General features: G+C 57.2%; 4 protein-coding genes across 4 annotated transcripts; 3 read left to right on the forward strand and 1 right to left on the reverse strand.

Moving 5' to 3' along the window:
* Positions 1-5,280: 5,280 nt before the first annotated feature.
* On the forward strand, positions 5,281-6,166 carry PHYSODRAFT_471625 (hypothetical protein; the record flags this gene model as incomplete). Its single annotated transcript, XM_009518588.1, has 2 exons — positions 5,281-5,860; positions 5,949-6,166. 2 exons carry the CDS (start codon positions 5,281-5,283, stop codon positions 6,164-6,166), a joined length of 798 nt encoding a protein of 265 aa, XP_009516883.1.
* Positions 6,167-6,765: 599 nt separating this feature from the next.
* On the forward strand, positions 6,766-9,283 carry PHYSODRAFT_309888 (hypothetical protein; the record flags this gene model as incomplete). The annotated part of the gene is made up of 2 exons (XM_009518589.1): positions 6,766-7,202; positions 7,267-9,283. 2 exons carry the CDS (start codon positions 6,766-6,768, stop codon positions 9,281-9,283), a joined length of 2,454 nt encoding a protein of 817 aa, XP_009516884.1.
* A 242-nt stretch (positions 9,284-9,525) lies between these two features.
* Positions 9,526-9,894, forward strand: PHYSODRAFT_469667 (hypothetical protein; the record flags this gene model as incomplete). Its single annotated transcript, XM_009518590.1, has 1 exon — positions 9,526-9,894. The coding sequence occupies one exon, from the start codon at positions 9,526-9,528 to the stop codon at positions 9,892-9,894; it is 369 nt and encodes a 122-aa protein (XP_009516885.1).
* Positions 9,895-10,794: 900 nt separating this feature from the next.
* Positions 10,795-14,058, reverse strand: PHYSODRAFT_284485 (hypothetical protein). The gene has a single exon (XM_009518591.1). The coding sequence runs from the start codon at positions 14,050-14,052 to the stop codon at positions 12,277-12,279; it is 1,776 nt and encodes a 591-aa protein (XP_009516886.1). The 5' UTR covers positions 14,053-14,058; the 3' UTR covers positions 10,795-12,276.
* Between the last annotated feature and the right edge of the window lie 1,528 nt (positions 14,059-15,586).

Consider the following 15,586-nt stretch of genomic DNA (forward strand, 5'->3'; position numbering starts at 1 on the left):
TACGTGCTAAAGCACGTAGGATCCGAGAGTCGGCGTCCATACGCCCAACGTCTTGCACGTCCGCCAAGACATGACATGGCGAACGCGACCTTCGACAACGGGTCGACGATGCGTCGAGCCGCAATGGCAGTGTCGAGTTCGACAAGCCAACGGAGGAGAGGCTCGCCCTCTCTTCCAACGTAACTGCTCACGCGGAGCTTCAGCGATTGCGCGCGCGGTGTCGTCCCCGACGACACCGTGGTAGACGAAGCAGCATCTCGCTGCTCCCTCATGATGAATCCCAGAGCAACACCATGTTGCTCTGTCGGCGTTAGCGTACGCAGCATCGTAGCTACAGCCGCCTCACGAATGACTGTTGACAGTCGTTGTAGAGCTTCCCACTCTGGGTCCGACAGGTGGGGACAGTCAGCGCATGCAACGTGAGTTGCAGGCGTAATGGAGCTTTCCATGGACACCTCCGTATCCATGGGAAGGTTCTCAGCTCCGCGTTCGTACGGTGACGTACGAACTCAGGTAGTCGGTCGTTGGACGGACTACAAAGTGCTACCAGGTGTAGTGGGCCTACTTTGGCTCACTACTTTAGCTTACACGTGTGCGCGTGTATGTGAGGAAGCATAGCTTAGTTTAAATTAGAGTTAATTATACTCGGGCCTCCGAGTATAGATTAATCTAAATAAACGATCCAAATAATGTTTTTGGGTTAAAATGAGAACTGCTATTTTTGTTTTATGTTTCTGACTTCCTCTAAATGTAATATTCTAAGATAGGAATCTGCCAACCAGCCGTTGGCAGAATTCCAATGCTATGTATGTCGCTCATTGGCTAAAAGATGCTGCTCTCAGCCAATAGGAATCCTAAGTCTCTATGGACCACCCGTCGTGGTGGTCGTAAATGTATGTAGCCTTTAATGTGTCTACACCAAGGTCGAGAAAGTCTTTCGAACCTCTAACAGACGTCGTATCTGTTAGAGTTACAAGTGACTGTAGCCACTTGTGCGTGTAACCCTGTTACATCTTCACAGGCCCATCTCTCAGTCCCTTCATGAACGTGACGACCTTGGTCGCCTCGTCGATCGGATTGGTCACGATGTTCGAGACCAAGTACCGTGCTCTCTGAGCGTAAGCACGGACATCGTGCTTGCCCTGCTGCAGGTCGAGGAACTCCGCCCTCGACCGGAACTCGTTTTGCGGGGGCTCAAACGCTTGTCTGAGCTCTTCCTTGAAACCGTCGTACGTGCTAAAGCACGTAGGATCCGAGAGTCGGCGTCCATACGCCCAACGTCTTGCACGTCCGCCAAGACATGACATGGCGAACGCGACCTTCGACAACGGGTCGACGATGCGTCGAGCCGCAATGGCAGTGTCGAGTTCGACAAGCCAACGGAGGAGAGGCTCGCCCTCTCTTCCAACGTAACTGCTCACGCGGAGCTTCAGCGATTGCGCGCGCGGTGTCGTCCCCGACGACACCGTGGTAGACGAAGCAGCATCTCGCTGCTCCCTCATGATGAATCCCAGAGCAACACCATGTTGCTCTGTCGGCGTTAGCGTACGCAGCATCGTAGCTACAGCCGCCTCACGAATGACTGTTGACAGTCGTTGTAGAGCTTCCCACTCTGGGTCCGACAGGTGGGGACAGTCAGCGCATGCAACGTGAGTTGCAGGCGTAATGGAGCTTTCCATGGACACCTCCGTATCCATGGGAAGGTTCTCAGCTCCGCGTTCGTACGGTGACGTACGAACTCAGGTAGTCGGTCGTTGGACGGACTACAAAGTGCTACCAGGTGTAGTGGGCCTACTTTGGCTCACTACTTTAGCTTACACGTGTGCGCGTGTATGTGAGGAAGCATAGCTTAGTTTAAATTAGAGTTAATTATACTCGGGCCTCCGAGTATAGATTAATCTAAATAAACGATCCAAATAATGTTTTTGGGTTAAAATGAGAACTGCTATTTTTGTTTTATGTTTCTGACTTCCTCTAAATGTAATATTCTAAGATAGGAATCTGCCAACCAGCCGTTGGCAGAATTCCAATGCTATGTATGTCGCTCATTGGCTAAAAGATGCTGCTCTCAGCCAATAGGAATCCTAAGTCTCTATGGACCACCCGTCGTGGTGGTCGTAAATGTATGTAGCCTTTGATGTGTCTACACCAAGGTCGAGAAAGTCTTTCGAACCTCTAACAGACGTCGTATCTGTTAGAGTTACAAGTGACTGTAGCCACTTGTGCGTGTAACCCTGTTACATCTTCACAGGCCCATCTCTCAGTCCCTTCATGAACGTGACGACCTTGGTCGCCTCGTCGATCGGATTGGTCACGATGTTCGAGACCAAGTACCGTGCTCTCTGAGCGTAAGCACGGACATCGTGCTTGCCCTGCTGCAGGTCGAGGAACTCCGCCCTCGACCGGAACTCGTTTTGCGGGGGCTCAAACGCTTGTCTGAGCTCTTCCTTGAAACCGTCGTACGTGCTAAAGCACGTAGGATCCGAGAGTCGGCGTCCATACGCCCAACGTCTTGCACGTCCGCCAAGACATGACATGGCGAACGCGACCTTCGACAACGGGTCGACGATGCATCGAGCCGCAATGGCAGTGTCGAGTTCGACAAGCCAACGGAGGAGAGGCTCGCCCTCTCTTCCAACGTAACTGCTCACGCGGAGCTTCAGCGATTGCGCGCGCGGTGTCGTCCCCGACGACACCGTGGTAGACGAAGCAGCATCTCGCTGCTCCCTCATGATGAATCCCAGAGCAACACCATGTTGCTCTGTCGGCGTTAGCGTACGCAGCATCGTAGCTACAGCCGCCTCACGAATGACTGTTGACAGTCGTTGTAGAGCTTCCCACTCTGGGTCCGACAGGTGGGGACAGTCAGCGCATGCAACGTGAGTTGCAGGCGTAATGGAGCTTTCCATGGACACCTCCGTATCCATGGGAAGGTTCTCAGCTCCGCGTTCGTACGGTGACGTACGAACTCAGGTAGTCGGTCGTTGGACGGACTACAAAGTGCTACCAGGTGTAGTGGGCCTACTTTGGCTCACTACTTTAGCTTACACGTGTGCGCGTGTATGTGAGGAAGCATAGCTTAGTTTAAATTAGAGTTAATTATACTCGGGCCTCCGAGTATAGATTAATCTAAATAAACGATCCAAATAATGTTTTTGGGTTAAAATGAGAACTGCTATTTTTGTTTTATGTTTCTGACTTCCTCTAAATGTAATATTCTAAGATAGGAATCTGCCAACCAGCCGTTGGCAGAATTCCAATGCTATGTATGTCGCTCATTGGCTAAAAGATGCTGCTCTCAGCCAATAGGAATCCTAAGTCTCTATGGACCACCCGTCGTGGTGGTCGTAAATGTATGTAGCCTTTGATGTGTCTACACCAAGGTCGAGAAAGTCTTTCGAACCTCTAACAGACGTCGTATCTGTTAGAGTTACAAGTGACTGTAGCCACTTGTGCGTGTAACCCTGTTACACCCTCCCCTGTCTGGAGGTCAAGGTAGGTGGAAAACGACGCGGGCTTTACCATTTTACACTGCTGCAATGAAGAACACTATTGTCGAGCACCTGAGACTACACTGCAATGTTTGTTTCACTGTAGATACGTTCTTTCCGGGTCTACCTACAGAAATGTATCAAGGGAGAAGAGTAGTGGTGCTAAGATGGGCTCGTCGTTTAGCTCTATAGCTGCTGGGGGTGCTTCTGTCGGCGGCAGGAACAAACGCAAAGCTTGCTCTACTGAGCTTCGGTATCAAGTTGGGGTGGTGGCGGCGAACAAGCTAATAAGTTGGGCTGTGTCGGCAGCCGCATTGGTGAGATTCGGCCTTGAGAGACTTGAGGTAGAGTGCTCAGTTTAGTAATTTTGATAAATACATCTGGGCGTCCGGTGCCGATTCGTTTTTTTTTTAAATCGGGCGTCTGGTGTTTTAGCTCCGGTAGGGTGTATCCCTCTACAAAACAAATTCGGTTCAACGCGGAATCTAGTCTAGCGTCCATGATGTTTACTCAAATGTTTCAGAATCAAATTCTGCTAGGTTAAGTATTATATGCGCGATCCCGAATTCATTGAGGTCGCAAGTGACCCATATTGCGGTTAACTTCGGCCGGCCATGCTTTACGAAACGGTCACTCAATATAGTTAACAGCCCTTGATAGTGATATATGCTAATCTTGTATCACCAACCGAAGGTTAGAGGATATTTAGACTTGGTTTATATATACCGTCGGCCATCGAGAGAGGTCTTTATTAGTGCTAACCAGAGGGTGTCGCTTCTCGGGACATCGCTACAAAGTTTACATGTAATATGCCCTAACCCCACTTAGATTTGTACTAGGAGATAGGACCAAATCGTGTTTTGGTGTGTCACACACCGGCCGTTTTTGTCCTAGGGAGCCCGAAAACGGACCAAAATGACTTGATATTTGTATGGGAGTGGCTTGACCCCCCAAGTGTGTCTTATAAGGCGCAATGGACAGGGAAATCAGCGCTAAAGATAGCTCCAGCTGAGACTATACTGAAATCAAGTCAAAATTGTCCTAGGCTAGGGCAAATCGGCAAAATTCTATGTTACAACAGATAAGTTTTGAACGGCTTGTCTCTCGAGAAGGACAATTGAGGACGCTAAACCGATAAGGCCACCAAGACAACTAGAACTGGGGATTGTGCCCATGTAGTCACATGCGTATTTGCTTCTAGTTATGCGGAGCGAGGCGCCTAACTTTTGGATCTTCCATTTGTCCTACGGACTGGGCTGAGTGGGGCTAATAATGAAGATCTGACCTGTATACACTTTCCAGAGTAAAGAAGACATCAGAGAACTTGTATACCGGTATGTTTTTTACCAATACGAAAGTTTTTTAAAACATTAGTAATCTTCTTTCACATCACGGTACCGTACTATCAAAATTGATTAATAATTATGTATACATTAAGTAATATACTTGTTTTAGTAAGTACGAAAATGTATCCGCCCTCTCCAATAACGCTCTTGACACTTTACGGTACACGCAGGCGCTAGCTGACGCGGTGCCCATGGAGCAGGAAGCGCCGCAGGACGCGCAGACGCAGCAACAGCCAGAGCCTCAGCCTCCGCAGCAGCCTCCGCAGCAAATGCAGCAGCCACAAGACCCATCACAGCAGCAGGAGCACCCCCAAGAGCAGCAGCAGCAGCAGGCCCCTCTTCAGCAAGCCCCGCCACAGGTTCAGCAACAGCAGCAGCAGCAGCCTCAGTCTCAGTCTCAGCATCAATCTCAGGCCTTCGTCCCTACCAGCTACGATGCCCCCATGACCGTGGCGCCCAGTCAGCAAATGCAGCCCCAGCAGCAGCAGTACCAACAGCAGCAGCAGCAGCAGGCCATGTATAACCCGCAGCAAGTCCCCCAACAGCAGCAGCAAATGAACCCCCAGCAACAGCAGATGATGATGAACCCGCAGCAGCAGCAGCAAATGAGCGCCTACAGTATCAAGGCGCCGCCCGCAATGACGTTCGGGGCCTCGTCCGCCGCCGTGGAGGAGCGGGCCACGCACCTGCTGGCGGCCTGCGAGTCGTGCCTCGTGGTCACGCGCGTGCCGGGCGTCGACATGTCGTTCCACCGAATCATGGAGCGCAAGTGTCCGCGCTGCGGCGGCACGCTGGTGCTGCCCCAGGAGGTCATGGAGATGCTCATCCTCTACGGCAACTTCGTGCCCGAGTCGGTGGCCGTCACGCTCGTGCTGGGCACGATGGTGCTGCACCCGTCGCTGCGCGCGGACTTCATGGCGGCGGCGATGAACGAGCTGCTCATCCCGCTGCAGACCGACTACGTCTACGATGTCGCGGTGCCCAAGCGGCCAGAAGGGCTGGGCATGTCGCTCCGCATGCATCGTGAGTGTCCCTTTGCTGCTGATGGATTGCTTGTGTATGGTGGTTATCACTGACTGACATTGTGTATGTGTATCGTTGTCGTGTGCAGAGGGCAACCTCGTGGTGGGCGGCTTTATCGACTTCGAGAACAACAGCGAGAGTCCGTCGGTTGCAGCTCGGATTATCGCCGTGGACGATGTGCTGGTGGCGATCAACAAGAAGTCCATCACGTCGTGGTCCTTCGAGAAGAGCATCAGCATGCTCGCCCACGCGGCGTCACCTGTGTACTTGACGTTCCGGCGGCGCCAGGGAGTTATGCTGCTGTAGCCGGCCCAAATGGAAAGCGGATGGCCCCGCTCGAGTGCGTGCAGCTAATATGACAGTAGGTTCGTTTACTTAATGTGTCTCATTTCTTCATCTTCATGAGAGTGCTGGCCGCTACTCTGGCCGTGGATTTACTTATTCACGCCTGCGAGACGGAGGAAAAGAAGAGTGGATCCACGAGTTTGACAAGGTGCGGGGTTGGTTGTCGTGCGTTGCGTTGTTGTTGACGTCTCACGAACACGACGGCGCCACAGTCGCTGAACGCCTCTCTCTTCTCCTTCCGAGCTGAAGAATAAGGTGGTCCTGAGCTCTCCGGCTCCTCCTTCACGTATTTTCTTTCGCGGCGACACCAGGGCGCTATCGCAGGCTCCAAACTACAGTGTACATCGCCACGCCGCTCCTCTCGCTCTCGCTTTGCTTGGTGCCAGCAGCGCTGCAGGTCGTCGAATCGCGCCGAGTATTGCAGCGGCGGCCGTCCGCTGGAAATAGCTGCACTGTACTGTAGACGGAATCTTGCTTGGCGTCGACGTCGCAGTGGCTGGGCTCCCACCCGGGGTGAGATCGAGGGGCAAGGGCTGCCGAGGCCGTGACGGTGAGTGGCCATGGACCCGGCAAAGGACAAGTTGAGCGCGACGGACGCGGACGCGATGCTGCCGGCGCACCAGCGGCGCACGGGGCGCATCGGCAGTCTCCACGAGTTCCAGCAGCGCGCCGCCCGGTACGACGGCCAGAGCCTCAATGGGCCCAGCAACGACCGCAGGGTCCCCATGACCGCGCTGCTGCGGGACGAGAACGGCCCCACCGTCTCGGACACGTACGTCGAAGTCGCCGCCGGCCGCCGTGGCAGCGACGGATCCGATTTCCTCGAGACGTTCCGCAAGTTTGGCGGACGGCGGTCGATCTCGGGCGTCTCGCTCTTCGGGGGCGAGCGGGGCCACGCCCTGAACAAGCGCGCGTACTACCGCCGACAACTCAAGGCCGTGAGCTTCTTGGTGCTGCTTGGGGTCATCGGAGGACCCCTGAACTACGGTATCCGCCTGTAAGTTATCATCATGCCTTCTTGTTGGTGGGTGTACTGTACAGGACTGATGGAATTGTTGCAGTTTGTTCAACTACCTCATTGATCTGAGAGAGTGGCTAGTGGACCAGGCCCCCAATTACGCGTCCAAGCTCGCGGTCTGGACAGCGCACACCGTGGTATTCTCGGGGCTGGGACTCTTCTTCACTCAGCTCGCTCCGGTTGCCGCTGGTTCGGGGGTCTCGCAGATGAAGTCCATTCTGACGGGCATCGACCCGCGCATGTACCTGCCCGGGTACTTCGACTTCTCCACATTCCTGGCCAAGGTCGCTGGCTTGGTGTGCTCTGTCGGTGCCGGCCTCATCGTGGGCACCGAGGGGGCCTACGTCCACATCATGTCCATCGTCACGCACCACCTCCTCAAGACGCCCATGTTCCGAGGTTTCAGCCTGCACCTCAATGGCCGACTGCAACTGCTGGCCGCAGCCTGCGCCGTGGGCGTGTCGTCGCTGTTCTCGTCCCCCGTTGGAGGCGTGCTCTTCTCGATGGAGGTGACGTCCACTTACTACCTCATGTCCAACTACATCAAGGCATTCATCAGCGCGGTGGCCGGGGCCGTGATGCTGCGTCTGACGCTGGTACTGGCCCAGAGTAAATCCAACCTCGCAACGCAGGTGGTGCTCAAGACGCAGTTCCCTGCTAGCCCCTTCACTATCTGGGAGATCCCGCTGTACATTCTCCTCGGGACTGTGCTGGGACTGCTCTGCACGGCGATGATGTGGTTCTTGCGCACGATCGCCGAGCGCAGGAGCGCATTTCGAAAGTCGTCCCAGAGGTGGAAGCAGGTCCTAGTCACGTGGATCGACCCGCTCGTCGTGGCAATACTGACGGGCGTATTGACGTTCGTGCCTGGAGAATACGCGCAGCACAACTCGATGGACGACCTCGCTATTCTATTCACGCAGGGGGACCTCCCCTCGACGTGGCAGGTGGTGTCCAAGTACTACGCGCTCTCGGTGCTGTCCGCTGTCTTCATGTTCTTGCTGCCGCTGTGCATTACGCTCAAGATCCCGACTGGAATTTGGGTGCCCACGTTCATCGCGGGCGCAGCCTTCGGGCGCATGTTTGGCGAAGCCATCGCCACTCTGTTTCCAAGTATCAACGTGATCCCCGGGACGTACGCGTTGGCTGGCGCTGCAGCGTTTGGGTCGGCGGCAACGCGCGCGCTGTCCGTGGCGGTCATTACGCTGGAGATCACTGCCGCGATGTCCATGATGCTCCCGTTGTTCTGCGCTTCCCTCGCGGCGATGGCCGTCTCGAACCTGTTCAAGGAGAAGTCCGTGTACGACACGCTGCTGGTCGTGAGCGGCATGCCGTTCCTCCCTCTCGTCGACTTCGAGCCGACTACGACCGCAGCGGACATCGTGGAGCCGTGCTTGGTCTACATCACCAAGAAGACGACGATCGCTCGCGTTCTGCTGGCGCTGCAGCGCCTCCCGCACCACGAAATCCCGGTCGTGGACAACGAAGCGACCATGATCTTGCTGGGCGTCGTCAGCGGCTCCCAGCTGCGCAGGTTCGTGAGGAAGTACTACGAGACCAACAGCCTCACAGGCGTCGACGAAGACCTAGGTGAGAAGCCCCAGAGCGCCCCACCGCTCATGTCGTGGGCCACGCTCAAGGACAAACTCACGTTCACCACGCGCACCGACAACACCGGGGGCTTCAACGGCATGGGCTCCATCGACATCACGTACAACGCGCTGTCGACGCAGAAGCCGCACGTGCTCGGAGCTGCGGCCGGGGGCGCCCCCGTGCCGTTCCTCATGGACGACTCCAAGATGCTGGGGCTGCTGAACGAAGGCTGGGACGCCGCCAAGGCCGAGAAGCTCAACGCCACCGTGAAGGTCACCGAGGGGCGGGTCTGCGTCATCCGACCCATGGCCATGACCATCTCCAGCAACACGCCGCTGGACGACCTCCACATGATCTTCACCATGCTGCGCTGCGACCACTGCTTCGTGTGCGACCACGGGGCCCTCGAGGGCGTCGTCACCACCAAAGGACTGCTGCGCTCCGGCAAGTTCTCGGCCGCAGCGTAGCCCCATTCAATGTAAAAACCTATTTGCTCGACTTCATCGGTGTCCACTCGAGCCAATGCTTCGGGTGCATCTTGTTGTTCGCGTTCGTATGACGAAGTTCTCGAAATGGGAATCGGAGTAAAGTGCACTACGACGCCACTCTGTGACATGGATGGGGGCGGGGCATAGTTCTCATTCGCTTCCGGGGCTCAAATCCCTTGACCTCACTCAGTCACCAATTCGCTGACGGCCGGCCTGCGCGGATGGTGTCCGCTGTGGGTGCTGCCAATGGCCTTCAGGAGCAACTTCTGCCCGCCCACAAGCGCCGCACGGGGCGGATCGCGAGTCTGAGCGAGTTCCAGCAGCGGGCCGATTCGTATCGCCATGAGGACAGTTCCGCTGTGGACGACTACCTAGTCGATGTGGACGCTCGGAGCGAAGACTCGGACCTGCTCGACGCCTTCCGCAAGTACGCGGCGCAGCGCTCCATCTCCAGCGGCTCGCTCTTCGGAGGGGAGCGCGCGCGCGCCAAGAACAAGCAGAAATACTATCGACGACAGCTCAAGGCCGTGAGCTTTTTGGTGCTGCTCGGGGTCATCGGAGGACCTCTCAACTACGGGATCAGGAGGTGAAGTGTCCATCTGAGACGCTTGCATGGGCTCGAGTGGACAGAGGGCTGAGGGTTTATACGTGTTGCAGTGTCTGCCAGGAGCTGCTGGACTTAAGGGACACGATGATCAGCCAGACGACGTCGGAGCCCGCTCGGTACTTCATTTGGACGGGCCACACGCTCGTCTTCTCTCTGGTGGGTCTTCTTATCACTCGGATTGCACCCGTAGCGGCAGGTAACAAGGGTGTTCTGCAGTACTTTTGAGGAAAATCGAGGGATGTTTAACTCCCTTGTGCGTGAATGTGTTGTTATCAAGGCTCTGGTGTTTCCCAGATGAAGGCGATATTGACTGGCATCGACCCGCGGTTGTATCTCCCTGGCTACTTCGACTTCGCCACGCTCGTGACCAAAGTCCTGGGGCTAATATGCTCGGTGGGCGCAGGCTTGGTCGTTGGCACTGAAGGAGCGTACGTTCACATCATGTCCATCGTGACGCACCACCTCCTCCGCTCGCCGCTTTACTGCGGCTTCAGCTCGCACCTCAACGGCCGGATCCAGCTCCTGGCTGCGGCCTGTGCCGTGGGCGTTTCCTCGCTCTTCTCGTCCCCGATCGGCGGCGTCTTGTTCTCCATGGAAGTCACGGCGACGTACTACCTCATGTCCAACTACGTCAAGGCCTTCATCAGCGCCGTGTCTGGCGCGGTCATGCTGCGGCTGACGCTGGTGCTAGCTAAGAGCACGTCGAAGCAAGCCACCACGGCCATCCTGGCCACGTCGTTCGGGGACGACCCGTTCTCCATCTGGGAGATCCCGCTCTACATGCTGATGGGGGCGATTCTCGGATTCTTGTGCACCGCGATGATCAAGCTACTGCGCGTTGTGGCGGAGACTCGACGAGACCTGCGCAAGTCATCGTTGCCTTGGAAAAGGGTGCTGGTCGACTGGATTGACCCCATCATCGTCGCTGTCCTGTGCGGAACTCTGACCTACGTCCCTGGCGAGTTCGCGCACAGCACGACCATCTACACACTGTCGACGCTGTTCACCGAATCGGAGCTGCCCGAGTCGTGGTTCAAGTTCTCCAAGTTCTACACGTTGTCCGTTCTACCGGCGATATTCATGTTCCTCCTGCCCATGTGCATCTCGCTCAAGATGCCGACCGGCGTCTGGGTGCCGACGTTCATCGGCGGCGCTGCGTTCGGCCGGTTATTCGGTGAAGCGTTAACAACACTGTTCCCAAGCATTGGAGTGATACCTGGGGCGTACGCGCTGGCGGGGGCTGCTGCGTTTGGGGGCGCTGCTACGAGGGCCGTGTCTGTGGCGGTGATCACGCTAGAAATCACGGGCGAAATGTCGTTGATCCTCCCGATTTTCTGCGCTGTGCTCGCTGCAATGGGCACGTCCTGCTTGTCCAGGGAGCGGTCGGTATACGACACGCTGCTGGTCGTCGGCGGCACTCCGTTTCTCCCGATCTTGGACTTTGAGCCGGACGCGTGTGCCGCGGATATCGTCGAGGTATTCACAGTGTTCGTGACCAAGAAGACGACAGTGGCCAGGCTGCTGCTGGCGCTACATCGACTGCCAAACCAAGACATCCCAGTCGTCCAGGACGACAAGTCGATGATCCTCCTGGGCATCGTGAGCTCGGCGCATCTCAAGAAGTTTATTCGAGCGTACTACGCGGCAAACGGCCTAGCTGATGTAGAGCAGGACCTCGGGGAAGAGCCCAAGTCCTCGTCGTCTGGGTTCTCGTGGGCCACGATGGTGGACGGCATCAGGAGCAAGCGGGAGGGAGGGCTGAACGGCGAGATGTCGGTCGATGAGACGTACAGCGCGCTCACTTCAGCTAATCCGCTAGAAGGGAGCGGGCCGGTTCCGTTCCTCATGGACGACGAAAAGATGCTCACGCTGCTCAGCGACGGGTGGTCGGCTGCCAAGCGCGCGAAACTCAACGACAGGGTCAAGATCACGGACGGCAATACCTGCATTATCCAGCCTATTGGCATGACCATCTCGAGCAGCACGTCGCTCGGTGACCTGCACGTCATCTTCACCATGCTGAGGTGTGACCACTGCTTCGTGTGCAACCGAGGATCGCTTGAGGGCGTTGTGACAATGAAGGGCTTGCTGCACTCGGGCAAGCTCTATTGCAATAGCTGATGATGCAATGGTCTTCTGGGCCTAGTTAGATAGGATAGGAGGCAGTATGTATGCTGTTCGAGTCGTTTGTTAGTTTCACCATTATGTTAGCGGCCACGTCGGACAACTCAGTTCTTCAGATTCATCGTCGCAGGTGATCTTGACATTTAGACACAAGCTACCCTTCCTTCGATGTCATACTCTAGCGAGGAGCGCATATCCACAGTTGCAGCTAGCCCCCACAGCGATCGATCACGCCACTTGCTTATCTCTGGCTGGTCTCCCAGTTCTCGGGTTGGTACACGGGCGCCGTCGACTTGGGCAGAGGCGTCTTGCCCAGGATGATGTCGGCGGCCTTCTCGGCGATCATGATGGTCGGCGCGTTCAGGTTGCCACTGACGATGTTGGGCATGATGGACGCGTCCACGACGCGCAGGTTCTCGACGCCGTGCACGCGCGTCTGCGGGTCCACGACGGTGTTGTCGTCCACGCCCATGCGGTTGGTGCACGACGGGTGGTACGCGCTCTCCGTGTTCTGGCGGATCCACTCGTCGATCTGAGCGTCGGTCTGCACCTCCTTGGACGGCGAGATCGGGTCGCCGCGGTACTCGTCGAGCGTCTGCTGCTCCAGGATCTCCTGCGTGAGCTTCACGCCGTTGCGCATGTCGACCATGTCCTCCTCCACGCTCAGGTAGTTGGGCTCGATGATGGGGTGCTCGTGCGGGTTGTTGCTGCGCAGCTTGAGCCAGCCGCGGCTCAGAGCGCGCATCGGCGAGCAGTGCGCCTGCATGGCGTGGTAGGCTCCGGGCGTGAGCTGGCCGGTGAGCGAGCCCGGCAGGAAGTGGTACTGCAGGTCCGGGTGGCGCTTGCCGGGGGCGCTGCGGATGAAGCCGCCCGACTCGAGGTGCGCGGACGCGCCCATGCCCGTCTGGCGCAAGATCCACTCGAGGCCGATGCCGACCATCTTGTGCGGGTACTTCCACGTCGCGTTGTGCAGGGTGATGGGCTTCTTGCACATGTACTGGATGTACAGATCGAGGTGGTCCTCCATGTTCTGGCCCACGGCGGGCAGGTGCTGCACCACGGGCACGCCCACCTCCTTGAGGTGGTCGGCGTCGCCGATGCCCGAGAGCATGAGCAGCTGCGGCGAGTTGATGGCGCCGCCCGAGAGGATCACCTCCTTGGCCGCGCGCACCTGCTTGGTGGTCTTGCTCTCGCGGTCCTCCGTCTCGACGCCCACGGCCTTCTTGCCTTCGAACACGACCTTGCTCACGAACGTGTCGGTGACGACCGTGAGGTTGGGGCGCGTCATGGCAGGGCGCAGGTAGGCCGAGGCCGTGCTCCAGCGCATGCCCTTGTGGACCGTCATGTCCATCCAGCCGAAGCCCTCCTGCTGGTAGCCGTTCATGTCGTCCGTGAAGGGGTAGCCGGCCTGCACGCCGGCGTCGATGAACTTCTTGAACAGGATCTGGTCCTTCTGGTTGCCGCGGATGACGTGCAGCGGGCCGTCGCCGCCGCGGTAGTCATCGGGCCCGAGTTCGTGGTTCTGCGCCTTGCGGAAGTAGGGCAGGCAGTCGGCGTAGCTCCAGCCGTCGGCGCCGCTGGCTTGCCAGTCGTCGTAGTCGTACGCGTGGCCGCGGATGTAGACCATGGCGTTAAGCGACGACGAGCCGCCGAGCACGCGGCCGCGCGGCCAGGGCAGGCGGCGGCCGTTCAGGTGCTTCTGCGGCTCCGTGTAGTAGTACCAGTTGTACTTGTCGTCGCCCAGGTTGTACGTGAGCGCCGCGGGCATGTGGATCTTCCACGAGTCCCATTTGCCGCGGTCGCTCGGGCCCGTCTCGACCAGCAGCACCTTGTTGGCGGCGTCCTCGCTCAGGCGGTTGGCCAGCACGCAGCCGGCCGAGCCGCCGCCCACGATCACGTAGTCGTACTCGCTGCTAGAGGAGGAGGCGGCGGCGGCGGCGGACGCTGAGCGCAGCGCAGGCACGGGCTGAAGTCGGCGCAGGCCGGCGGGGGAGCGGCGGAGCGACTGGCGCAGCATGGGTCTCGGCAGGTTCAACTTGTGCGGTCGCGAGCCAATCTTGGAGTGACTGACGTCGGTTGTTGAGGATCATGACCAGCCAATGGGAGCGGCGCGCGTCGCGGATTGGCGGAAAATGCCGCCCTCACACACAGCACACACAGAACCGCCGCTTTGGCAGCCAGTATGCGCGCGCAGAGATGAGGAGCAGGAGCGGAGGCGAAGGCGGCTGCATGGACAGCAGGCGCCGCCGGTGTTTGTTGTGTGGGCTTGGCCTGGGTTGCCGTGGTTGACGTCGAGCGCCCGCATCGAGACGCCGGCGTGTCGCACCGCGAGGGCACTGGCGTGAAGGATTTCGACGATCGAGGTCACTCAAGCGAGTTTTCGCCGGACGATCCCGCGAGAGCCGGAGCGCGGAAGCCACTTCGGTGGCCAGCTGTTTAATTGACAAGGCCAAAGCTTTACTGCGGCCTTCGGCTCCGAGTCGGAGTCCGAGGGCAGGCAAGGTTCGGCAATGGGACACCCGAGTCAAGTCATCGATGGCGTTGTATTTGTCTGGACGCGTATGTGGGTCGCCTAGCCTGTGTGACCATCGCCAAGCGCTGCGAGATCAAGTGAGGAGTGGGGCAGGAAGGAGAGCTGCCTGCCTCCGCTATCCTAGCGAGCGGCTGGGCTGCAGCAGTTGGAACGCATGCTGCTGCTGCAGCGGCTGCTGGCTCCGTGCAGTAATTCATTGCTGCGGTCCCCCCAACACGAAGATCGCCGGGGTTTATCAAGAACGAAATGGCTACGTCATTCAGACTTTTCGGACAACCGAAGACTGAGCTTCAGAGACACCAAGTGTCTGCATGACCATCGAGTGCGCGTGGCGAAATGCCTCAACTCAAAGCACTACTCAGGTTTCACGTGTAAGCTTACACGTATCGTGCCTTTCAGAAACTTTGGCCAATCTGACCTCAAAAAGGTGGTCTTAAGAAAGAGAGGGTAGGGTTAAACCTAGGATTTGCTGCTGGCCCTGCATCGGATTACGGAAGTCCTACGAAGGAGCTCCGTCTTCATCTAAAGGTACCTTTTTGGAAATAAGGACCGAATGGCCATGTTAAGCTGGCCATTCGGGCCTTCGTAGGACTAACGAGCCCTTCGTAGGACTAGATCACGTCAGTGTGCCTGACAGCATCTGTGGCAAATGCATAGTTTGGCCACACTTGGAGACTCAGGCAGCACCGCAGCTAGGTCACCATGCCAGCGTGGAGCTACGTACGGGTACGTGTGCTACAGGTATAACGGTACTGTGCACAATTTGTTGGCCTCCCTTCGCAAGCAAATCGCTCAGTTTACATTCAGTAATTGCTTATGCACGGTTTTACTGGCCTTGGTACTAACTTTTATGAGGTCCTACGTAAGAGCAAGAGTCCTACGTAGGACCTCAAATCGGAGGGCGTTTTGGCAGAAAGGCACAATACCATTACATTTTTGGGGGTCAAGTTTACCGCAGCATGGACTTTGCAGCGAAATAATCGCCGAGATGGCCAACCTTTTCGGTCTACAGGTTCGT

The sequence above is a fragment of the Phytophthora sojae genome (genome assembly GCF_000149755.1).
Source record: "Phytophthora sojae unplaced genomic scaffold PHYSOscaffold_1, whole genome shotgun sequence".
Taxonomy (NCBI): Eukaryota; Oomycota; class Peronosporomycetes; order Peronosporales; family Peronosporaceae; genus Phytophthora; species Phytophthora sojae.

Excerpts from the sequence above, each read along its gene's own strand:
- PHYSODRAFT_284485 (XM_009518591.1), bottom strand. The coding sequence starts at position 14,052 with ATGCTGCGCCAGTCGCTCCGCCGCTCCCCCGCCGGCCTGCGCCGACTT.